The sequence below is a fragment of the Crassostrea angulata genome, chromosome 6 (assembly GCF_025612915.1).
Source record: "Crassostrea angulata isolate pt1a10 chromosome 6, ASM2561291v2, whole genome shotgun sequence".
Lineage (NCBI taxonomy): Eukaryota > Metazoa > Mollusca > Bivalvia > Ostreida > Ostreidae > Magallana > Magallana angulata.
In genome coordinates this window covers 44,914,587-44,940,639 of record NC_069116.1, presented here as the reverse complement: position 1 = coordinate 44,940,639, position 26,053 = coordinate 44,914,587, and the positions used below count along the sequence as shown (strand labels likewise).

The window sequence follows — 26,053 nt, the reverse complement described above, 5'->3', positions numbered from 1 at the left end:
AGCAAACACTCTCGTATTTTTAAACAGGGTATTTTTTTCATAATTATAGAAACGACAAAAAAGACAGGTAAACGAAATTAATTTTGAACATTGTGCGACTTTTGTAAAGATGTACTCGTATAGAACGAAAAGTTATAATGTCAAATATGGTTTTAAAACAAGCAATTTCAATTATAAAATTAATGTCTTGGCGCTTATATTTGTACAAAAATATGAGAGGCTGTGTTATGAATTTTTCTATCTTGTGTAACATAATTCCCTTGAATTTCTTAAAACATACTACAATAATATAATACAATAATATAATCGTTTTATCAAAACCCCGAAATTATAAACAAAATCTTTAACCGCAGAGAGTAAACATAAAAATGATCAAAAGTTACGGCCCGAATGTAATCAACAAATGAAAGATCTCAAAGAACAAACCTGAATATAACGAGAACAGAGGCTAACATTCCTTAACTGTCACCTGAGTACCACAGCCCATCCACAGATTTTAGGAATGGGGGGATCACTCTTTGAGTATTATGAGGTGATAATTTTGGTCGAGGCGTGGTCAAATCAAATAAATATTAGACCACGCTCCGACCGAATTTATCAACTCATAATCAAAGAATGATTTCAAGTACTTATTATAATAATTACATTATTCACAAAGGTTAGTTATTAATCATAAACAAACAAGAGATAAAAACTTCTTTAACTGTTACAACCCCCTACCCAAAGAACGTTTGCCATAGGCTTTCACAATATCTTAACTTTGAAGACAGTTGTATTCAAACATTACACCCCCACCCACCCCCACCCCCAGCCAGAACCCCTGTCTTGTGTTATGAACTTTGATTATAGATGACAGCTTAATGGTCGTCCTAATTATAGAGTTTCTCTTCTATATATGCAGTCAGTTACAATTTATTTTCATAAGGGATTAAGAAAAAGAAATTGTAACATTGTATATATTAACACTACATGACCATTTTGGCCCACCCCCCTAGAGTCAGAGACTCTACCCTGAGGGACATGAAAGTTACATTTTTGATAGAGGGCTTTTTAGCCTTTTTATTAAGATGCCGTCAGTTTCTATTCAATGCAAGTAAGAATAAAGACGAAGAATTATAAACATTAAATGCATTAACACTATACGGCCAATTTGTTCCCACCCTAGTGTCAAACCCCTATACCAGAGGACGTAAAATTTACAGTTCTTGCAACGGGCTTCCTGGTCTACATAATTATGCATTCAGGTTTGTTTTCCTGTATGAATGTATGGGAGGAGAGAAGATTTTCAAACATTAACTGCATTTAAACTATATGACCATTTCGGTCCCACCCTTGAGTCAAAACCCCTACCCCGTGAACATGAAATTTGTAATTTTGGTAGAGGACTTACAGATCTATATCATTATGCGTTCCGTTTTTCTAACAGATTTGTTGGAGGAGAGAAGATTTTTTAAAATAGTCAAATTGTGTAGTTGTCTATAATCATCCATCTAGTTGTATTAACAGCTCCCATACTTTCCTAGCTTCGACCCTCTGCATCTGCTCTAAACGTGCTGAAAAGGCCGTTGGTTGATTCGTTGTTTCTCGGGTGTTCAGAAACATAAACGGCCTGTTTCAATCATTAACCATCATTATCGATCTCACTCCATCAATGATGTCGTTATTGTACACTACATATGGTCTTAAAACTGAATACGTGTATATCCTTGTCTCACCTCTATGGGCTCCGGGACACAAGCTAACCTCAGCAGCCTTTGCATGACGGCGTGTATGGTTGTACATTTCTTTTTAAATAGCTGGGGCATTTGCAGAGCAAGCACAGACGAGTCGATTTTCAAAATAGTTGATGTCAGAACAGCTAGTTGATATTTTGTTCGATCTTCATTTTACATGAAAAATTGTGAGGCAAGTCTAATATTTTCCAGAATATAGCGTTAAAGTTCATGAAGTTTAAGAAGATATTCAACTTTTGATGAAGAACAAATACATGTACGATAAAATGACTTTCCGTTTATCCTGGATCCGTCTAAAGTCTTCGGATATGTAGAGAGCAATCACCATCCAGACTTTTAAAAGATCCCAAACAAGCAAAAAAACAATGGGTTTTTTTTTCTAGCCATACAGGAAGAGCCTGATTTTGGCAAGTATGTGAAACGTTGTACATGTATCTACAAACACAGACTGGCGTTCTATAAAAAACAATTTATAGAGAGAGATATGTATGCAACAACTTATCGTAATCACATTTTTTAAAGTCTAGAATCCGAAACCCATACCAAGTGATTATAAACCTAACAATTTTGATTTAGCTTAATTTATTTTATTGATAAATGTACATCAAAACAGCGTATCTTAACGATAGTCAGGAATAAATACGATTATTAAGTCAGTGCAAAAGTTCAAGATTCAGCTTTCTGCGTCATTGTTATTATAGATTTTTAAAATGTTTGAGTCTATCACGTACATTTTGTTAATATATTCGTTAAAAAAGACGATGAAGTTAACAACTAGTTAACTTTCAATTAGATTGTGTATTGCAATTGGAATAGCGGTACAAAACTAGATGAATTGTGATAAATATAGTTAATGATTCCTACTAAGTTACCCTGCGCTTTTTTTTTATTTTATCTTTCTTTTAGTAAATAATGAAAGTGGGAAGGGCAAAAAATGAACGTTTAATTCTACTTCATATAATTCAACATTAAATGAAATGTTTTAAAAGTATGGTATATTATTTAAGATTCATCAAATTCTTTGTAATCTGAATTATAAAATATCCCCATATGTACATGTCAAATGCCTTCCATAAAAAATGATAATAACAAAATGTCAACCATCTCAAAAATCCATGAAACGAAATACAAATTCAAGGCAGAGCTACACGGACCTCTAAAAACATAGAGGTAGGATCAGGTACCTAGGAGGTGAGAGCATCCTCTACTGACCGGTCACAGCCGCCGTGTGCTCTTTGTCGAAATCGGGAAAAAACGGAAAAGTCCGTAGGCAATTAAGTGGATAATTATGGTCTTACAATTAGTATGCAAAAAACGTCAGTCAGCATGCGACCCAGTCGAAGATTGTATTTGCTGACAAGGTCGTTGTATCGACCATTGATCTTACGAAAAGATGACTTCAGACGAGACTGTCGATAGTCCTGTTTTATCAACTTGTTTGTCCGTAGCTTGCCTTTTTCATAAGTGTGCCGTTAAGTTGCAAGTTGAAATTTGGCGTGGTATTAGGTTTCTATCTAGAAGATGAGTAGCAATTATAATGTTGCGGTTCTGTTGACGAAAACAAACGACATTAAAAGGTACCGCGTCATTTCGCCTCATGTTAAATTTCACCCCTGCCGACGAGACAGGTATGGTTGTATAACGACGTTGACATCGCTTTAAATAAAGGTCGAAATGATCAGACAAATAACAAATAAACATGGGTACGTTTTGTTCGCTAATATTTCCAAAGTCGTAAATAGGAGAAAGTCCATAACTTTCTAAGATAAATGATTTGTATGGGAAAAAAAATTGATACTGTAATTACAAAAACATCGGACCTAGCAGCTTTAAGAAAAGAAGTAAAACTTATTTAAACAATGAAGTGTTTTCTTTGACGATTCATGCGGGTTATAAAGGAAGCAATGTTGCCACCTTTATATCCCGCATGAATCACCAAAGAAAGTATTTATCGTTTAAATAAAGCAAATATTGTGAAATGAAGCACATTTTAGTGAACCGCACCCTTGGACCATGTCATTTGCTCTTGCACGTTCATGGGCAGACTGTGTCGCATTTTACTCATTTGGTTTATGTTTTTTTATAAACAACTAAAGGCAGGGGACCGATTGAATCAAGCTGTTTTTAATCACACACCAAAAAAGCATTTGAAACTTGCAATCTACGCTTTTCAACAAGTACGGTCATGGTCAAGTAATTGCTCTCTAAATTACAAATTTTTGACATGGAAAATTGAGCATTTTTAAAATCAGCCAAAAATACAAACAGCAACGTCTTAAACCGATGGTAAGGTGTCTTGAATTATAAAATATTAAAAGTGGGGCGTTAGAAATTTTAGTGCCTTAATCTCCAGGACACGAGCTAAACATTAACGGGTTTTGTTATGAAGACTTCAATATGTTTCTTGAATCAGCTTGATGGTGCGTACAATTCACCTTTCTCTTTTATTATATTGCATTTGGGGTCCTTACCGAGCAAGCACAGACGAGTCGACTTTAAAAATAATTTATATCAGAACAGTTGATATTTTGTACATTTTGTTTTTGTTATTTTGTTTATTCTACAAGCAAGATTGTAAGGTAAGTCTATGTAGAGTGTTAAATATTGTTCATAGAATTTTAGAAGAGTTTTCAATGAATCTTTTATAGTGAACTTACACATGTACAATTAATAAAACGATTTCCTATTAATCCTGAAGCAATCTACATTTAGAGGGCAATTACAATTCAAACTTTTTCAGACCATGCCAACATGAAAAAATACAAATAAATTTTAAAGCATTTCTAGCCGTAAAGCTATCGGAAGACCCTTATTACGGCAATCGTGTGAAACGTTGTGCATGTATTTCTATTTTTGCAGAGATGTAACAGAGACATATTGCTTCTACAAGGGTTTGAACCTGAGTCCTTTAGCAAATAAATAAATCGCTAAACAGATCGAGATATGAAAGGTTCACTCTACTAAGAGCTAGATGGAATATCACAGAGAGAGTTTTGTTTAAAACCAAACAACAACTGAATTGCCTGAAGTTTGCAGATTTGTAACACAGACATATTGCCTCTGTTGGGTTTGCAAAACGGGTGCTCTGGCATATAAATAAACAACTCTCTAGATCAAGATAAACAGTTAACCCTCTTTCCAGCGCTAGATTAAATAACACAAAGAGCTTTGTTTGAAATAGATTTATAACCTGTCGAAACCCAATGAATGAAAAATAACACCAAAAAAAAACAAAAAACTTTTTCAACCTATTTGATTAATATTTTATGATTAATTTAAAAAAAATTAAAGTACAGGTCGCTGTATCCATTTCATGGTAATGTGATATTTATAGCTCGCTATTATATTTTCATTTTTTTTTAAATCCAAGAGAGGAGTCTTTAAAGGTCCAAAATTTAAACAGTTAAATAAAATAACAAAAATTAATGTTCTTAGGGGTAAAATATGTAGATAAAATTAATATGCTTACAAAAGATAGACAAAACAGACAAGAAAAGGGCATGTCTGGTAAAGCTCGAATCACCTTCTCAATTTATTTATTTCAATCCTCATACTTTATCCTAGAAAACAGATGTGCTAAAACAATACTTGAATAAAATGATTTTGAAACCATTTGTTTTTCCGATTTTATCCTAGAAACTTTTCTCAAGTAAGTGAAGAATGGTAAAGGGACTTGGACACGATTTGAGCTCAAAATTTTTAATATTATTTTTACATTTTTAATGTTTAGAATGGTTAATATGAGTATTTTTAATGCTTTATCAAAATTTGAAATTCAGATATTCAGTTATAAGCAAGATACAGAGTTTGGAATTTTTTGTCTTGTAAACAAAGCTCGAGCCTTGTTATTGTTTACATAATATGTGTTTTATTGGTATAAGTTTCAATCATATGTTGCTATCTTCCATTGATAATATATTTTATAAACACATTGAACAAGTTTGCCTTGTTTCCTACGAGTTATTTTGTCAAAGAAATGGTAATTCCATACTTTACAATATTTGTTAACAATTATAAGACTCGAGCTTTGTTTACAAAACAGCGAATTCTTACCTCTGTATCTCTCTTATAACTTAAATTATAACATTCAAATGTTGGTCAATCATTCAAAATGTGCAAGTATACCCTTTTATATCTAAAAAATAAGAATAAAATTTTGATCTAAAATCGTGTCCAAGACCCTTTAAATTTGGTCCGAGACGTGCCATTTTTCGAGTAATGTTATCCTTCTCGTGTCATTAAGGCGCATAGGGTCGTTACTTATCCGCAGGTCCCATGGTGGTAAGCGGATGAGAGTCATCGACTCATCTAACCCCTTGGATGGGTACCCAATTTCAGCTGGGTGGACTGAGACCAAGTAGATTAAGTCCATTGTTTAAGTACACAAGACACAACATCGAATGACCACAGGGGGTTTAAACTATTCAGTTACTGGTCTACGCCTATGATCACCCAGTCATGTGCTCTTGGGTGATGTACGTATTTTTAAAACAACATTTGTTGTAAAATGTTTGGAGAGAAAAAAAATTATCAAGATTGTTTCAGAAAATTAGAGAAAAGGTCTAAAACTAGCTAATGTTTTTGCGCGCAAAATGTCTCAACAGGCAACGCGCGCAATCCATAGCTATTAGAGTGAAGCTTGCTTATTCAGTATAGTGTTTTGAACCATATTTTTCTAGAGTACTTTCTTTTCAAAAAGTTTAGTAGTTTAGAGTACATTTTTTGTACATGTAGTTTGGAGCCCTTAGTTTGCAGACTTGTCCTCCCCAGTAGTTTGGATCCCTTAGTGTGCAGACTTGTCCTCCCCCAAGCAATAATGCCAGTGCTGTTGCTTTTTTTCTGTCAACTGTTCTTTCAGTCCGTCTCTTGAACTGAATCTATCTCTGGTTCAGTTTGTATATCCATTAATTTGGCCAAAGTGCTTCGTTACCATGGTTCCTCTCTTTCTACGAATCATGCAGCTTAGTTTTTGCCTTAGTCTCTAATGTACAAGTCAACCGGTGGTCTTTCCTCATAAATTCTACTTCAGTAGGATTTCGCCCCCTAAAAATTCATCTTGCTTCAATTAAACCATTCTCTGATGCTTTTGGTCGTGATACATGGAGCCACTTCATATACTGTTAGTAGTTTTGATTCCACGGTGTTAAAATATCACGATTTTTCGAAAAGTACCAATTATGATGGATTTAAAGCTGCAAGAAAATCAATTGATCAAAGTATAAGCATTAAAACGTTTTTAAAAACTAATGTTAGTATTCACGATAGGTTTTGTTTCGCAAAAAAGTAATAAATCGTGCAATTAAAACCATTGTGATTATATGCCAATACTCAGCATGTGTTCGAAGTTCCATGAAATAAACATTCTATTTAAAGTTGTTGCCTCGCTTTATGCACAGAGAGAGAGAGAGAGAGAGAGAGAGAGAGAGAGAGAGAGAGAGAGGTGTATGCGATCAACGAGCGGAAACTCTATCATGCTGATATCTCGCTCCTTATTGCCAACGTTTATAAATATTCTTTGTAGGTTACAGCTTTTCTTGGATATTACGATTGTTCGAATTACTAGCAGAAAAAAAGGAATAATTTACAATAACATTATCAAGCTACTTTGACTTCATTTTATATAAACTCACAAAAATTGACTGATTTTATGAAGATCATATCCACGTAGAGTTGTCCATCTTATCATGATATATACCATTTCAACGCCTGTCTTGTTTGTTGTTAGTCTGTACAGGTAAATTCAATTTTTGTTAATGCATGCTAACATTCAATACAAATTAATTCTACAAATTACAAAATATAGTTCCTTATCATGAACAAAATTCCGATACCTATATTCTTTTTCATTGCGTTGTACATGTTCTAAGTAAGGAATAAAGAATCATTCTTTGAGTATTATGAGGTGATAAATTTAGCCGGGGCGTCATCAAATCCAATAAAGTCCGAAAGGCTTTATGATAGATTTGACCATGCTCCGACCGATATTATCACCTCATAATATTCAAAGAATGATTCCATATTACTTATATTTATATAATTTTAAACCATCGTACGATTAAATATTTAAATATAAATAAGCAAATCCCGCTGGCGCCTCAGTTTGGCTTCATTTGAAGTTATGGGTTATATAATACAAAATCTATACGTAGTGTTATCACAGGCAAAGACACTGGAAAATGTAAATATATATAACTATTATAAGCCTTGTACTGTACATTAGAGTCGATGTCCAATTCTACAGGGAAAATTATGATATAGTTGGTTCACTTTGTTATACGGCCTGCTGAGAAAGTTCAACGAGATTGAGAGGGTGAAAGTGAGACTTCTCTATCAGTGAGTTTCCTCGGAAAGAATGTTTGTATCGAGAATGTTCTACGGTATTGACAGGATAAAGGTGTTATGGGACACCTCCACATGTTGCGCCCTTCCCATCAAAATAAACAATAAAATCAAGTATAACTTTATAAAATAAAAAAAGTCTTTCACAAAATTGTTACCTTGCAGCGTAGCGCAGTGGGTTAGAGCATTAGCGAAACTGTTCAGTCATGATTTCGAATACCGCTGCGGCTTTTATAACTTTTAACCTTTCCCAAAAAAAAAATTTATACGTATTTTTTGATTTTTAATGAACTTTTATCCACTTTATTATCGGCAGGTGCCCCATACCATTTTAAGACAAGTATTGCAAAGTAAGACTTCTTTATCAGTTAGTTTTCCCGGGAAGGATGTTTCTATGATGAGTGTCTCTAATCCTTTTGAAGGAACTATCCGAGAAGTGGTTCTATTGTAACACATTCCCCCCCCCCCCCCCCCCCATTTTCTATAAACAAAAATGAGTTTTTCTCCACCGTAATTGGTTTGAATTTTCTTCATTTTAGTGTAACATTTATACTACCGAATTTTATCCTTTAATGGGATTTCAAGGGGGTATCTATTAATGGGATTTAAGATTGTTTGATCATGCAAAGAATATTTTGATTGGCAAGGTTTTTGTGTGTGTTAAAATAGAAGTTTGAAATTCTAATATTCTTATCACAACATTTGACACATTTTTCATTTTTAAATTTAAAGTTTTGCCGATTTGATTGAGAATAAGGTCAGCTATTTCTTTTGTCTGAGACTATCTCTGGTTCAAGAGCGTCTTTCTTTACCTTCAAACTTAGGCATATCATAAAGTTATATGTATATGCATACAACAACGAATGTAAAATCCGCTTTTGGTTGATCTGTTTCCACTGACTTCTTAAATTGTTCGCTATAGAAATAGTGATAGAGACTAACGTATGGTGATCATATAATTACAAAATAAATGTACAATCTAAAGGTAGTCTTGTTGGGAGTTTTTTTTTTTAATTGAAGCTGATAAAAAAACATCAAATGTGACTTCGTTTTGAAGACTTTTAAAAATGACAATTTTTTCTATCAATCAAGGCATAAAAGAGCTTCGATACGTGTGTACAATGAAAAAGAAAAAAAATGAAAGGAGTGAATGATCGGACAGTGTGAGCTTTGAACTATGTTCGTCGTGTCAAACCAGGTCGCGGGGACCTTAAATAATTCATCCCCCCCCCCCTCTCAATGATAAATATCGTAATCTCACCTCCGCGCAAATACATGTACATATTTCGTTAGCCGACTACATGCATATGAATAACTCAAAATACATTCCTTTTCATTTCTTATAATTTATTATTCGAAATAACCTTGGATGGAATACTAATCATACAAAAATCATACAAAAAAGATACCTTATCCGTATCATTTTTGTTAATAATATTAGATTTTTATGTGATTTTCAGATGTAATTGGAAAACGGGTTGCCATGATGTCCTTTGCTTCAAATTGCAACTGAGAGTTTTAAGATCAAATGTTCTTTTTCGAATCTTTCCCACACCAATTTGATCAATTTGAGACATTAACACCTTATTAGGAAACCATCTCTTTTTCGAAAATCTTTTCCTCCAGATCTTTTCCTTTCTTTTCTTTTTCAAAGCATATAAAACAGTGATGGATTTCATCTGCCAACACTATAAAAATGACTCGTGTAGGAACTCTATGACAATTAAATAAACATGATTACCGGAACTTAACTATTTAATCGATGGAAGTCCCCAACATCAACCTGTAGCTAGTCAAAAGAGAATCGGCGTTAGGGCCTCGTTATGGCAGAAATGTTATGTCGTTTGTCTAATAAATCGGATCCGGTGGAAAGGTAGATCCTCCATCTTCATGCCATGGGATTGGGGAAAAAATCTATCGGCGATTGATTCTATCACTTGATATATATCCAGTCTACCATCACCTGACTACTTCCGATCTTTTGGTCTGGCCGTTTGCCATAAAACACAATGATAGAATTCCGATACAGAGAGCGAAATCAGTAAAAAGGTTCAAAATGATGCCTTGCTACTCCTAACAAAGTGTTTCCTCGACTTTTTCAAAGCCTCCGTTCATAGAACCTTTTTTTGTTGAGAAAAATGTGGTTATGTCAAACCTTTATATTTTAATATAACAATTAATTAAAATCAAACACTTCTACTTGGGACTTATTTATTTTCGTTCGAATTTTCATGATTTCTTCATTATTTAACAATTAAATGCAGTCTGTGTGTAAAATACTCTTGTTTAAATTTTCTTTTGTAAAGTTGCACAAAGTGCAGCAGCAGTAATCAATTACACATATTGTGTACTCAGTGATCAATACTTTGCACTACCAAGGAGGAAAAAGAAGTATATATTGATTGGGGTTCATCAAATTTTCATACCTTCGAAAGCAGTTTTGGTTTTTTAAAATACATCGCAATGTACAACCTGTTGAAACTTAATAAAATGAACGAACATCAAACAATTGAAAAACTGTGGTCAATGTCTTTTGATTTTCAGATAGACTTCAAAAACATTTACGAACTGGTTTTAGACCCAATATTAATTATATTAATTACAACGACTCGCCTTGTCTCAGACACATTGGAAAACATTTTGTTTTGCTTCATTCGGTAAATACATGTATTTGATACATGTGCGTTCTTTCACAGTTTGTGGGATTAAATATGTTGTGATATTTAAAAACGGGTGAGTCAAGACCCCTAAAACGTCTGATAAACTTTCCTTGAACCGAACTTCTTACATAAATGATATGACTTAAAAATCAATACTTTGATAAATGTATTGTTTACATGTATATTTTATTGAAGAAAAGAAAAAAAAATCGGGTTTTTTTTTACACAATTTGAATTCTTACAATTTTTCTAGAAGTTCTTGATATACGATTAAATCGTATAGTATCAATGATATATCTTAAGCAGGTCTTAAAAAAGCTAAGTTATGTAACACGGGAAAGGGGTAGTTTTGGGGTTTTTTCTTCAAAGACGAGTGTATGGTAATTTGTAAGTATATTTTCAAGAATGCGTGGAAAAGCTAAAGACATTTGTTTTTGATGTGAAAGCTACTGATTCTTCCATCCATTGAGGCGACTTTACGTATAAGGTAAAAAAAAAATGTAATTTAGGAAATAAATATAAGAACTATTTCATAATACAATTCGATTTATACCCAAAACCGACTTCAATGGTTTACCTCATCTTCACAAAATGTGGCGGTCCGATCAGAAAACAGACAATGGAGACAAATACGGGATTTAAAAGTCTTTGAAATTGGTAAGGTTCTTTATTGGAAAACTGTATTGAATACGTTTTATTCTCATCAGAATACGTTCCTAGGAACCAGGTAAGCAACAGTTGATCAGTATTCTCTTTATCGATAAGTATCTAACGCAGTGAAAGCAAACCTCTTGCAAATATTGGAAAAATTTAAAATAATGTGTTTAGCTCCACAGGTACCCAACGGAGGATCGAATTTTCAATTTTAACGGTGAGGTGATATTTAACCAAAGATCGATATGCTCACAATAGAGGGCTTTGGGTCTCCTAGAAAATTTTGTATGGAACCCCAAACAGGTGCTGGTCGATATTGTGGGCAGTGTTTTACTGGTTGTGTGGGATATGAGGGTGGACTAAGTAATTTATATATTCATTACCACCACCATGTGTACTATTTTTTTTACGCTTTAAATTTATCACTCGATTTATCGATTTATAATAGGTAATTAGCTTTTCCGGTAGGGTATTTTCTCTCTCTCTCTCTCTCTCTCTCTCTCTCTCTCTCTCTCTCTCTCTCTCTCTCTCTCATCAAAGTTTGCCAAATACACTCTGTATTGTTACCAGATATTTCTGTATTTGCCAGCTAGCCACGAAATCAGCTGTATTTTAAAGTGAATGATACCTGTTTTTAAATATGAAATCTCGCACAGCCTCCTTATTAAGAAGTTACTAAAAGCATTGGTTTCTTTTAAGTTTATTTAACATTAACGTTGAAAAAGACATTCATAATACTGATAGCGGCTATTGCACAAGTTCCAGAAAAAATATGCCCCAGTTCCTATGTGAAGTCTGAGGAAGTAAAATATAACAATTTCAGACAGTGCATCATAGATAATGAACAGTGTTGCATAATATATAAAGTTACAGAAGAAAAGTTTTACAACAGTACAGTTAACTGTTGTTTGATATGATAGTTTGCCATTTTAATCGATGTACATTCTCAACAAAGATCTACTAGTATATACCATCTACTGAAGCCGACGATCAAGTGTGCAAAATGACAAAATGAAAGTTATCTACAAAGTCACAACCATTATGAGAGCATGATAAGAGCAAAACTATTATACTAACACCAGAGGCAAGCAAAACATGGCGAACAACTTCCGTTTCGCCGCCATTCCAAATTGATAGAGAAAAAAATCAAGAATTGCCTGCACATTGAAAATCACATAATATTGCTTCTATTGTCTTCTCTTTTTGTATTTTGTAAACCTCAAAATTCTTGCTATCTTCATTGGTCAACGCAAAAACATTGTTTCTGCATGACTGACTAGACAGTTACAATCGACTAGATAACTCATGGTTGCTTTGGTACCAAAGCGAAGCGAAAACAACAAAAGCTTTACAGACACAACAACAACAAATGTTGTTCAGACACCTCTACGTGCAAAGTACAGATACAGACGGACATACATTCTTAGAAGGCAATACTTAATAATTGACTTATCTCTATTTCCTTAAAACTGTTGTCACTAATAGTTAATCTACGAAAGTTATATACATAAACAACATTTTTGCAATACGAAGACACAGTGGTGATCAAGTTGACAATGAACAATTGTAAAAAATACTGTAAAATGTTCTACGAAAATAAGAAATGATCTTTTTTGATATGAAAATCTTTAAGATTCTACATTCAAAGATTAACAAGAGAGTGATAGGAAATCTAACATACACATATATTGGCACGGGGATTTCAGTTTGTATGTACTGTTAATTTGGTCAGAGTACATTTTAGCAGTCGGAATTACAAGAAACTTCTGAGATGGCAGATATCTCGGATATAACAGAGCCGGTCTCGGATTCGGTTCCATCTTTTATGCAAGCAGACTCATAGTGCTTGTTCAGGTATGATTTTAGCGCGAACGATTTGTCACATCTCTTGCATTTGAAATGTTTGAAGGCGGAATGGGTCTGCATATGGGCTCGAAGATTTGATCTATCAGCAAAAGCCTTGCCACAATGCGCGCAACCGAAGGGTTTTTCGCCGGTGTGGGACCGCCTATGACCTTGTAGTAACCAGGGTCTGGAAAAAGCTTTGCCGCATATGTCACACTTATGCTTGAGTTCATGGGTGAGAATGTGCATGGATAGAGCGGGCATGCTGACGTACACTTTGTCACAGTGTGGACACTTCTTGGCGGAATGGCTATCCAGACTTCGATGTGTTTGCTTATGGCGTGAAAGATTCGATGACGTCGCGTAATCTTTCCCACACTCGTTACAAGTGTAACGCTGTTTCTGCGGTTTAGTCGGAATACCAAAGGCATTCTTGCGTGACCTTCCGTCGCTGACAAAAAATGCATCGTAGGTGTACCCTACTGTATGCAGACCCGGAATGGACGTGCGGACCTCGACTTCAAAATTATTTTCTGGGACTGGTTCCGGTGAGGGTGTCTCTTGAAGGCGCCTTTCCTCGTATCTGTCGCGTAAATCGACATCTGATAGGATGGTAGCAGAGTTCTGGGGCAAAGTTGGAACCACGACATCTTGAATGTAGCCTACAATATAGAACAAAACAGAGTATTTATCAGGCAAGAGTTACTATAAACAATTTTCATCCTATTTTAAAATGAGACCCAATCTGAAAAGTAGACAAGGAAATAGACTTGGTAATTTTATTAATTTATTTCAATTTCAAGAAAAAAAGAACTTTTTTCTTTCTTTTTTTTTTTCTTTTTTTTTTTTTTGATTTTATTATTATTCATTAATGGTGTCTTTTTAGTGTTTAACTAATGAATTAAAATTCAGATGCAATTTGAAAACAATATCATAATTCATAATGCTCTAATAAAGATGATGAGTTCTATCAAAACTCACAATCACTCAAATGAAAGAGACACGACTGAAATATTCTTACTTTCCAAATTTCATTTGTTCTGAAACCTTTGGAGAACATAGCCGACTTCATCTTGACAAAGACAAAGATTAGATCAAGACAGTTTACTGTTGCTTGCTACTTAAGCAAGCTTGATGATCGTTTCAGTAATGATTAGGAAAGTTAACAATTGCAACTTATCTAACTCCTTTTACACGACTGGTCGTAAAGTGTGGGAATTATGTTACATTCATAACTCAATTAGATCAATATACTGACAGGGAAGTGGGATTACAGGGCCAACAATTGCATCTTTGGAACATTACCATCCGACAGGCGAATAATTCACGTCCAGATCATAATATCAATTATCAACAGATTTAGAAGATGATGTTCCCTTAGTTATTTGTAAGTGTGTCTCTCTGCACAATAGGGAGCAACTGGCAGCTCTGTTGAAATTTAGCAATTTTATAAGAGGATGAACGAATATTTTTTTCTTTGTTTCGTTACTTTGAATGCCTTATATAAAATATGAGACGGTTTTTTTTTTATAATTCTAAAGATCAAAGCTTACATGTCCGATCGATATGAATGGACATGAAATGAATAATGATATTCGTATTTAAAGTCAATATGAATCAAAGTGGGTCTGATTTATAGCAACCGAACGGTCGTCAAAGTATCCTCGAGCACAGGAAAATTTTGAAAGATTCGACAGATTAAAAAGGCAACCTTAAATGACCCCAAAGCTAGCAGAAGACCAAGTCGCGCGTGCAATGGCTATCTGCAACAAAAAAATTAATAATTATGGGTAGGCTACCCACAAGAGCAATGACCAGAAACCCTCATTGCCCCCGCGTTCTCGTGTCACTGAACTTGGTCCCGCGCTCCCCCCGTTGTAATTTCATTAAAACCTGGATTATTCAACTCTTTCACAACAGAAGAATATATTATGCACAACTTTTGTTCCGACTTGGTAGTGCTCGGCTTCTTATGGTAATACGAACCCAGTTCGTCGTGGGTCTGAAGTGGTGGTTGCGTTATGTTACAAAAGGGTTGCATCTGTAGCGCGATACATTCTCGGGTGTGTTTCATTTCTTGACAAGTAACCTTATAATTTTAATTATCTATTAATGTCTTTTCACTTTTTTTTGTTCCGGTGAAATTCTTGTCAAACAATAGATGATGCGGGTTATCAAAAATTGATTTCTCCTCTTCCGTTTCTACAGAAAAGAGTCTGACATGAAAACGGTGCATTACACAGGAAAAGGGTCGGTTAGAAATTGAAAATGGAAATGATAGAAGAAACATGAAAAACCACCAAGACATTAAGTTATATGTATACAAAATTGATATTTTTTATACTAAAGCTTTAAAAAGATTTCTATGAAAATTGTTTAATTTGCTTTGATGGTTCGTTGTTGTCCCTCTCACTAAGTGTAGCTTCAAGTATTTGTGCAGAATTTTTATTATGTGTGCTTATTTTTTAATTCTCCCAAAATAAAATTCAAGATATTCTCATGAAAAAATGAAGATATTTTACATTATATCTTTCTTCTATTAGACTCCTTAAAATATGAATTGTAAAGATTATTTTAATAATTTCTATATATTTGCACAAACGAAGAAGACCCCTACACAGTTACAAAAAAAACCTCGACAGTTAAAAGTAGTAAAATAGACGTCAAATTTTGTACTAACTACGTGTAGCAGTTTCTCTTCATTTTCTGTAAAAAGCAGTTTGACAGTGAATAAAAAGTTACCGTTGCTGATGCGGACTGACAGAGGCTGGAGGGCCGGGGTGAAGGGTGTGGCTGCTTTCAGACTGACCACCGAGTCCTCGAAGGCATCCCGGATCCTGTACTGATTGGGCTGCCGATCCTCGTCGGATTTTACTTTTTTGACTAGAAAGGACCTCGGCATCGTTGTTTTTCATCTAAGTTAAAGTCCCATGTCAAAATCCGAACTTTTTTACATTTTTTTTTTCGAAATTGCACAAAATTATTTTCTTGCTCCTAGTCTTTCCTTTTCTTTATTTCAGACGTATCACTTTTTGTTGAAAAAATTCTTTCATTGTTACTGAAGAGGAATGTTAGTATTTGCCTTTAAAAATGTTGACTTTCACTGGCACGAGTATGGGGCATTAGTCGTTCTCACGCTTCCATAGACCGTCTTATATACCCGGTCGTGTGCCAATCAGGCGGCACGCGCCTCCACGAATCGTTGCGAAGAGTCGACAATATTTGGTATGAATAATTGAACTCGACCCGAACAATGCGACGAAAGTGCTATAGCGCTTTGACAAATACAAACATTTACCATTATTCCATTGAATCGTTATTCTAGCTTCGTCATCTGGTTCTTGAATGGGATTTCATTATTTTAATTAGGTGGCATCGGGACGTTGCCTAGACATGCGCAGAAGAGTTTCGTTCGCGTGCTAGGAAACCAGAGATTTAAAAGATTAAGCAAGTGTACGAATTTTTGAATTATAGGAATCAGTGATTTAATAAATGAAATGAATGTTTTGTAATTGATAACAAATATTCTCAAAATAAAATTTCAAATTGTTGGATGGTTAATTTTATGTTAACCACGGCCACTAAATGTTTTGTTAAAAATTCAGTTTTTCCATTGTATCCTTTTGAAGTTATTTTAAACGAATAAATATTGGATACGGTTGGTGTATTTTACGCTTAAGCATAAAAGTTATCAATACCTTTGGCTTGATATGATACCACGACGTTTTTGCTATTTGTCACCTGACAAACTTACCTGTATTTATTAATTATGAAGCAGGTCTTTAGAAAATGAAATACCGTTACCATTGATTCTTGTTTCATCTCGTTTCTCCTGAATAAACAACCACCTGTTGTGGAAAGTTCCCTGTCCACAGAAACTCAATAGTGTTCGGTCTACCTGTAGCAGAAATTGTTTGTCTATAACGATTTCCTTTGCAATTCAAACTTTAACGCAAATATCTTTGTGTAGTGGAAAAACCGCTTTTTTTTTTAAAATAGTTTTTTTCGTTCATATGTGTTTCACAAAAAGGTTATTGCAAGTCCATTTTCTTTCAAAATATTACTATAATAATATCAAAATTAATGCAATTATTTTATTACCAATTCACCAATTTTAATTAATTTTTAACAATCAAATTAAACATTTCTGTATTAACAAAAACAAATATATATATATAGTTTTTAATAAAACAAAAAAAAGCAAGTAAGAAAAACATAGTTCTGCATTAAATAATTATACTAACCATGCTTTGTACATGTAAATCAAAGAGACATTTTTCAAGGTTTTTTTTCAAACTCAAATATATTCCATTTTCAGGAGGATAAAATTTGATATTTGGACCATCACGCAGGTGCCCAGCTCATCAAACCCAACAGTTGGTGAATATAATGCATAACATCTCATTTGCGACCAATGCACTCAGGATGCACGTAAATTGAAGCATAATTTATTAAGGGCAACAAAAGAAACCTTTGATGGCGGAAGACTGCATGCACCGAGGATGACGAGGAGAATCGGTCAGTTAACCTGCATCAGAGGGGACAAGCGCATAACAATTACACCGCGTTATGAAAATAGTCCACTGGACAATGCCAGGTCCTATTTATACCACTTAATCGTCTTGCACAAGAAAAAGCTCGGAGCTGCACCGGTTGCATGGTCTGCATGTCATACCCAGATTAGACCATCTGCCTTTCTGAATGGTTTTGTTCTTTGAATTATCCTAAAATTAACTCGGATATTATTCGACCGAAATTTGTTACACAAAAAAAAAATTCGCAACAAAAGGCAGGGATCAAAATAATTTTCCTTTTGTCGCAGTAAGGCTGTATCTATAACGGGTACAAGAGGAGCTGTAACAATATTTGCTTTATAGTCGTGGCTGGTTAGACAGACGGGTAAACCTTTGAAGTGAAACATTTCTCTGGCACGCGGCGTTCATCGTTTCGGGTCAACTTAGCCACGCGCGACGAGAGACCTCCATTTTGCCTACTAACCTTTATTTGAAGTTTTTAAAAGATTTCGGAAAGCACCCGGGACAATGATGACTTGTTACATCAGCTCGCGCAACAGTTGGGGGAGAATGGTGACAAAAGGAAGCCGCGGCGTTCGAATACAATGACATAAACGAAAACAGATGCCTGAAGCCATTGTTCCGAAAAAAATCGAGAGTTCAACAGACTAACTAACATTGCCACCCGAAATGGGAAAATTATGGAATCACAGTGTTAGGTTTCAAATAAATTTTATGATGAAGTTGTAAGATAAATGCCTCATTTATTACAGCATTGATCAAAAGACCATTAAAAGACGGAACGAAGTTACCGCTGATAAAAGTATTAAGAAAACTATTGTTCCTCGTTTTCTCTTTTAAAAGTGTTCTATTGTTATTTGTCGCCTTCAAACTTCAATATTTACTCTTGGTTTTTCATTCCTTACTTTGACATCCGATAACGTATATATATTTACTTTTTGTTTGATGTACACGTGCATGTCATCGAATATATTTCATCTGTCTCCTTGTTTTAATTAAGTCAGGAAAAAAATTGAGTTGTGTTTGATATTCATCTCAATGTATTTTGATTTACATCATTTAATTTGTTGTTCATTTAACAACCATTTTACAAACATTTTTTCAAACCTTTCCTTGTCACAAGCAGTTTTAATAGTCTGATTTTTTTTATTTGATAAAAGTACATTAAGTATGCGTGAGTTACTTAATATCAAGATGGGTTAATGAGTAGTTTTAATTGTTTTTAAATTTCTTTAACTACAAGTGATTGTGCTCTATTTGGACTTCAAAGTGTAATAATGGCCGACTTAACTAATTGTAGAAACTTAGAACATTGAATAGTTGAACGATTTAGCCGATTCCTCCTGCTTATTTGGAGATTAACTTTGAATCGATTCCAAATGAATCGAGACATCGGAAGGATAAGAGCAGAACTTTTATACAAAAACACGTGCCCCTGTCTTTCAGGATTCATATTTAATTTTATCATTATGATTATCATTAATACATTACTAGAAAAGATACAATGGAAGAGAGACAGACAGAGACATACAATTGTCAATTTCACTTGGTGAAATTCCGCGGGCAGATTCTTCCGCCACCTGCAGCAGACGATACAGTGCAGTCTGTCTTCTGCGAAGAATTCACTTTTATCTGATTTTGCTGCTACATTTTTTACCTTTCACTTTAAAATCATAATTTTCATGTACATATTGTTTGTGCATGGAGTTACGACAGCTGCAAGAGACTGGTTCACCTGGCACTTTATATGTTTGAACACGAATTTTTAAAAGAGCAGTGCGTTTTTTATGCATTTATTTGTCCTTAATTGTGTACTTGAAAATGACCTCCATATATGTTAAACATAAAGTTATAAAACTTTACAACTATATTGTATATATGTAAAAATATTTGTTCTTCTTATGTACCTCTTGTACCATTATATGGTGTTGAGTGAAAATAAACTGAACTGAACTGAACTGAAACATCATAAGATAATTATACCTTTATCCTTATAACAGCAACGCTAACATAACGAGGGTTGTGTCCTTATAAGGACCTACAAAAATGGTTATGCTATTTAATCTTAACCCATAAACATTCACATATACACCTCAAAAAGTAAAATCCCAAAATCAAACGCATTATTTAAAACTCAATCTTCATAAAAGTTAATTTTAACAAATTTTAACACTGGATTATCTCAGATTTACTCTCGTAGAAATGCAAGTTTAAATGATGGTTGAAGATTTTATAAACTTGGATTTCGAATCTTTTGTATTTTTAGAAATTTTAACAATGTCCGGTGCAATTTTTGAAATGGTTTCTTTTCAAGGCTTTTCAAACTCATTCCAATAAGATGAGAGATGTCCAGAAAAATACTGCACTGTTAATTGCAAATAAAACTGCAGGCCTGCTGCGCCTGTCAATGCTAGAAATATCATTATTATAAATGTACCGACAATAGAATTTTTACGAATACAATAGGCACATGGCCAAGGAAGATACGGTTTAATTTGAAAGAACATTTAATATTAAAGAAACTATCTGTCCATGCGCAGCTGCCTTTGTCTTGTGTGAGATGTCCGAGCCGGACTCTTCGTTTCAATAAATTATTCATACATTCGTCGAAAATCGCTTAATTTGATCTTTTCGCATTCTTTATTTAAGGAATTGTGTTCTGATTTTTAACACTTAAGCTCCTTGAAAGTTAATTACGGCGAAGGAAGCTGGATTGTCACCGAGTTATGAATATTTAACGAACGCTCTATAAGTCCAGTCAACTTATATTGGGCAGCTGTTGCATTGTTCCAAGACGATTTATCCTTAAGACAGATCATTGGAAGAAATTACTGATAGATGGACGACATGATGGATAATTATATGACAATTCACTGTATCAAATAAAACTAGCAAATGGTTCAAAGTATAGCAATTAAAACACTGAAATATGTTTACTTCAAAGACTAATACTCGGTTTGCACGCGATTTAATCTTTATAGGTCGTAAAAATTTTGAGCTCAAATCACTATGTATTAAAATAAAAAAAAATTCTCTTAATTTTTAAAACAAATTTTCTCTAATGTAACCAAATTACAAATGTTTTGAAGTAGATTCATTTTTCAATCTTTATTACGGAATAAAAGTGTTTGCAGACATAAGTAAAGCAATACTACAAAACCTTAAGAATTCAAAAGACCCAAAAAGTCTCTTTCATTTAAAAGCAATACGAGCTGCATATTTCATGTCAGAAAATTTTACCGTAAAATTGCATGGTTTATATATAAACTCTCATTCATGTTTTCTTGAGAAATGTTATTTACCGTCTCTGGTTGACGCAAAATTACATTATTTTCATTCAGAACAAATATTGGCTCTATTTTCCACAGTAAATGAATTATTCAATGCTTTGTGTAAGTTTCATTTTTGTTATTAAGTTTAAAGTAATCCACAGATCTAGAATTGCCGTAAGATAACGCTTTTGCAGCAATATAAAATCATCAGTACTTTGATCGGCTGATTGATTTAGAATTAAGATATTAAGAGGGTTCAATGGTTGTGGCCATTTTTAGACTGTTTTGTTCTCCTTTGATAGAAGAACTCAATATAAAATGTAATAAAATGTAGAAAATAATCAAATATAAAAAGTGAAATACGTGGACTTTTCCTTTGCTAAATAATTGTGTGTGTGTGATAATTGTGTGTGTGTGTGTGTGTGTGTGTGTGTGTGTGTGTGTGTGTGTTTATATATATATATATATATATATATATATATATATATATATATATATATATATATATATATATATATATATATATATATATATATATATATATATATATAAACAATATCTTAAAGTTTAAGACAGATCTGATGGTTAATTTGTTGACCATTCAGCCTCCTTAACAAAAATGTTTCACCATTAAAACCAAGTAAAAATCCAGATAACGTAATCAATGAAAGTAAATCAAACCTTGACCTCCACCCTCCCACATACACACATCTACAGAAAACCCCCACTGTCTCCGATTATGGTTCCCTTGCTTTAAGTTGTAATATAACGTCTTTGGAACCATAATAAGTTATTGAGACACATTAATTTTAGAAATGAAATTTTTTCGTCATATATGAGTAAATCCAGGGATAGCGCATTTAAGATGGATATTTCAAGTTGAGAGTCAATCCCAACAACTTTCAACGATTGTTTAGTTTTCTACGCGTTCGTTACCAATTAATTGCAACGATTACTATCAGAAATCTTGCTGATCTTAATTAAGCCATTTACTTCAAGTAATTTCTTATAAAATTTTAATTTCAATTGTTTTTCGAAAAGAAAAATAACAATGTTTTATTTGTTCAGAGAAAAAACTTTCTCCCTCTTCTTTATATGTATTTTCAGACCCCACCTATTTTTTAAAAAACTGCCTGTAAAAAAACATAATTAGTAAAAATAAACATATATACACTGACGTGCCATAATTGATGCAACGTTTTCCCGAACTTTTTGTCACTCATTTTAAGTGAGTGTATACATGCATAATTATAAAATGAAGTGAATCAATCGGCAAACACAGAGTATGAAATTCGCCATAAATATCACGTAATGCATGAAGTTCCTTCTCGATTTCTGTCCAGACATTCCTCTCAAAAACAATATCTTAATTTAAAAACCCAATATGCCAACAACGAATACACAATAAACTTGCTTTAATTTCTAATTCGCCATTGGTTTAGTGTCCCAAAGAAATGTTGTTAAACCGTTTGCAAAAACAATGTCGTCTCGACTTCATTTAATATCGATGGAAGATTTTTTTAAAAGAGAAAACACTTCATCATCCGAGAAAACTGCAAGACCATCCGATATATTGCATAACATCTCATGCTAGATAAAAAGTTGATTATTTTTAAAACTATTTGACAGATTTGAGACCTTGGATATTTCACAGACGAGTCTGGGTAATGAAAAATGGGGAGGGAGGATAAGTGTCTTGAAATGACAAAAGATGCATAGTTACATTGTATACTAGTATCAAAAGTTTAAAATTTATCAATTTAAACTTCAAATAGTTGAATTTCAAATAATAAATGTGAATCATTCAGCGCAACAAAGTTTAGCTCTCCTAATATATCTATCAACGTGTTTCAAGTGCCAATTACTTTAATGCAAATACGTCGGTCCTAGCTGCACAACTGTGGTTAAGCATGCTTTATTCCGAACCAGATTTTATACCATTTTAAGAAAAAAAGTCTCTGTCATTTTGTACAGTATTCATGGTGGCATATCTCTGCCCCTTGTGTGCAAGTTATTTTTCTATCAAATATGTCGACATGCAAGATAAATATGTTGACATGCAAGATAACTATGTCAACATGCAACATAATTATGCAGACATGCAAGAAAATTGCAATCAGATAAGAATTATACAAAATCTCAAAAAATCTCAAATATCGCCCACCTGTGACATCTAAAATGCTAAATGCCACCTTTTTCTGTCGACATACAACTTATTTATGTTAACATGCAAAATCAATATGCTGACATGCAACTTATTAATGTCAACATGCAAATTATTTATGTCGACATGCAATTTATTTATGTCAACATGCAACTTACTTATGTTGACATGCAAGATTAATATGTTGACATGCAACTTACTTATGTTGACATGCGAGATAAATATGTTGACATGCAACTTATAAGTTGTATATCAACATAACTAAGTTGCATGTCGACATAAATATGTTGCATGTCAACATATTCATCTCGCATGTCAATATAACTAAGTTGCATGTCGACATAAATATGTTGCATGTTAACATATTTATCTTGCATGTTAACATAACTAAGTTTTATGTCGACATAAAGAAGTTGCATGTCGACATAAAGAAGTTGCATGTTAACATGAATAAGTTGTATGTTGACATCAATAAGTAGCGTATCTAGCATCTTCGATGTCACATGTTGGCGATATTTGTGATTTTTTATAATTTATTTTACATTTCAATTTTCTTGCATGTCAACATAGTTATGTTGTATGTTGACATAACTATCTTTCATGTCAACATATTTATCTTGCATGTTGACATATTTGATAGAAAAATGACTTGCACACAAGGGGCAGAGATATTTGATCATAATTTTTTTTTTTTTAAATATTCATAAAAAGGTAAACATTTTCAAAATCTTTGGCGGGTTGTGAACTTTTGAGTTCCAAAACATTGAGCGTTAGCCAGTTTATTTTTCATTCATGTACATGTTCTTTTTTTACATGTAAGAATATACAAGGTGTTTATGAAACAATTGATATAATTATTAGTTGATTTATGTTCAATCGAGATTGTTTTCGCTGCGGTTAATAGAACAGTGATTTGAGGTATTTTGAATCACTGTTTTCGGAAGTTCGAGGTAAAGTGTCGATATGCACAGTACAAAATATTAACAAGTGAAATAATCGATTTAAAGAATTATTTCCTGTTTTATGTCCCATCGAGATTGTTTCTGCAGCGGTTAATAGTACCATGAGTACAGTGATTTGAGGAATTTCTAATTATTGTTTTCGAAAGTTTGAGGTGAAGTGTCGTTATGCAAAGTACAAAATATCTACGAATGAAACGACTCTACCGCTATCATCAGTTTGAGTTCCGTCTAGATTGACTCTGCAGCGCTTACTAGAACTGTCATTTGAGGTATTTCGAATCATGCACTGTTTTCGGAAGTTCGACGAATGTGTCATACGCAAATGGAATTGTCCTTCAGTCATCATCAGCAATATATCTATATGTTATCTATACAAAAATTTAAAGGGGATATATCATACGTTATTATAAAAAAGTTTGTGATTTAATTATTGTACTGGATGTGCTCAATGGCGTAAGCATGGTTCAAACGCTGTTCAATGTGTCTCTTTTATGCTCTAGATTTAATAATTGAAAAATACAAACTGTGTTTTAATAATTCGACATGATAATATATTGAATCATGTTATAATACAATATCGTATCATGATATGATACAATATCGTATCATACAATATCATATCATTGTAAAACCACGTACTGACTTCATTTTGTCTTTGATTTTTAAAAGACAGAACAATTCATCATTCGGGAAAACTGCTAACAGATCTGACTTATTACATCAAATGCTAGAATATGAACTTATTGGAAAACCATTTGATATATTTTAAACTGGATATTATAATTAGGTGAATCTATTTAATGAAATAAACGGGGGTGTCTTGTAATGACAAAACATGAGGATGCGTAAAGTTCATAGGGCCTTTTATATTTAAAGTTTAAAATTAACTCTAAAAATGCAACAAAAAATGTTAACAAACTATAATTTTAGTTAAGTTTAAATTGTTAGATTTCAAACATTAAACGTAAAACACTGAATGCGAAGCACGATTTATTCCGAATCTGACAATCCCATTCTAAAAACGTTTCATTTTGTAAGGTATTAGGTCAGAAAAGAAATTTTCAAAATATTCTTTAAAAGGTAAATATTCTAAAATCCTCAGCGGATTTTAAACTTTTGAACTAAACGTGTAGTTAATTTTATTGTGTATTCCGATAGAAATGATGGCGTCATATATATGCCTTGTTTGTTTGTATAACCAGACCTGTTTACATCATGTTTAAAGAGTAGCAATGAAATCATTTGCTGATATTGAATATACTTATACATGTAGGTAAATAATATGGCGTATTATTGAACAGATATTTTTTTTTCTATCCAAAAGTAATTTTTAAAATAGGGTGCGTACGGTTATAACTGCTTCAAACTATTTCAAAAACATTGGACCTTTTTTTTTAACATTCATGTAAATGTTCTTTTCTTTTAATGTAAGAATGAACAAGGTCTTTATGAAACCATCGATTTAATGATCGTTACTGGTTTTATGTCCCGTCGAGATTATTTGGCTTTTAGTAAAACGTTTAAAACCAATTGAAAAATATGGCCTGTGGGTCTGATGCAGATATAGAACTTCACTTTTAGACATGCATGTTTAAGAAGCTTAAGAAGACAGTGCTATCGAGACATGGGCCCCATGCAATTTTCAATTGGATAAAAGGCATTTCGATAGCTTTTTGGAAGGACGGTTATTTCCCGTTTCTAAGACAGTCGCTCCTGGGGGGTCGAGCTAACTATATAAAATTATGATAGCCAGCTGCTTGTGAAATATCAGCCTAAAAGATTTTAGAATTAAGGCTCCTCTGAGTCAAATTCCGTGCACAACCAGCCCCCCCCCCCCCCCCCCCGATCCGCACATGACGTATCATCTAACAAAATATTTCTTAATACCA

General features: G+C 33.5%; 1 protein-coding gene across 1 annotated transcript; it reads right to left on the bottom strand.

The window, feature by feature from the left end:
* Positions 1-12,823: 12,823 nt before the first annotated feature.
* On the bottom strand, positions 12,824-16,563 carry LOC128188716 (transcriptional repressor scratch 1-like). The gene is made up of 2 exons (XM_052859937.1): positions 15,974-16,563; positions 12,824-13,893 (listed from the first exon to the last, which is right to left on the bottom strand). The coding sequence occupies exons 1-2, from the start codon at positions 16,131-16,133 to the stop codon at positions 13,127-13,129; spliced, it is 927 nt and encodes a 308-aa protein (XP_052715897.1). The 5' UTR covers positions 16,134-16,563; the 3' UTR covers positions 12,824-13,126.
* Positions 16,564-26,053: the final 9,490 nt, after the last annotated feature.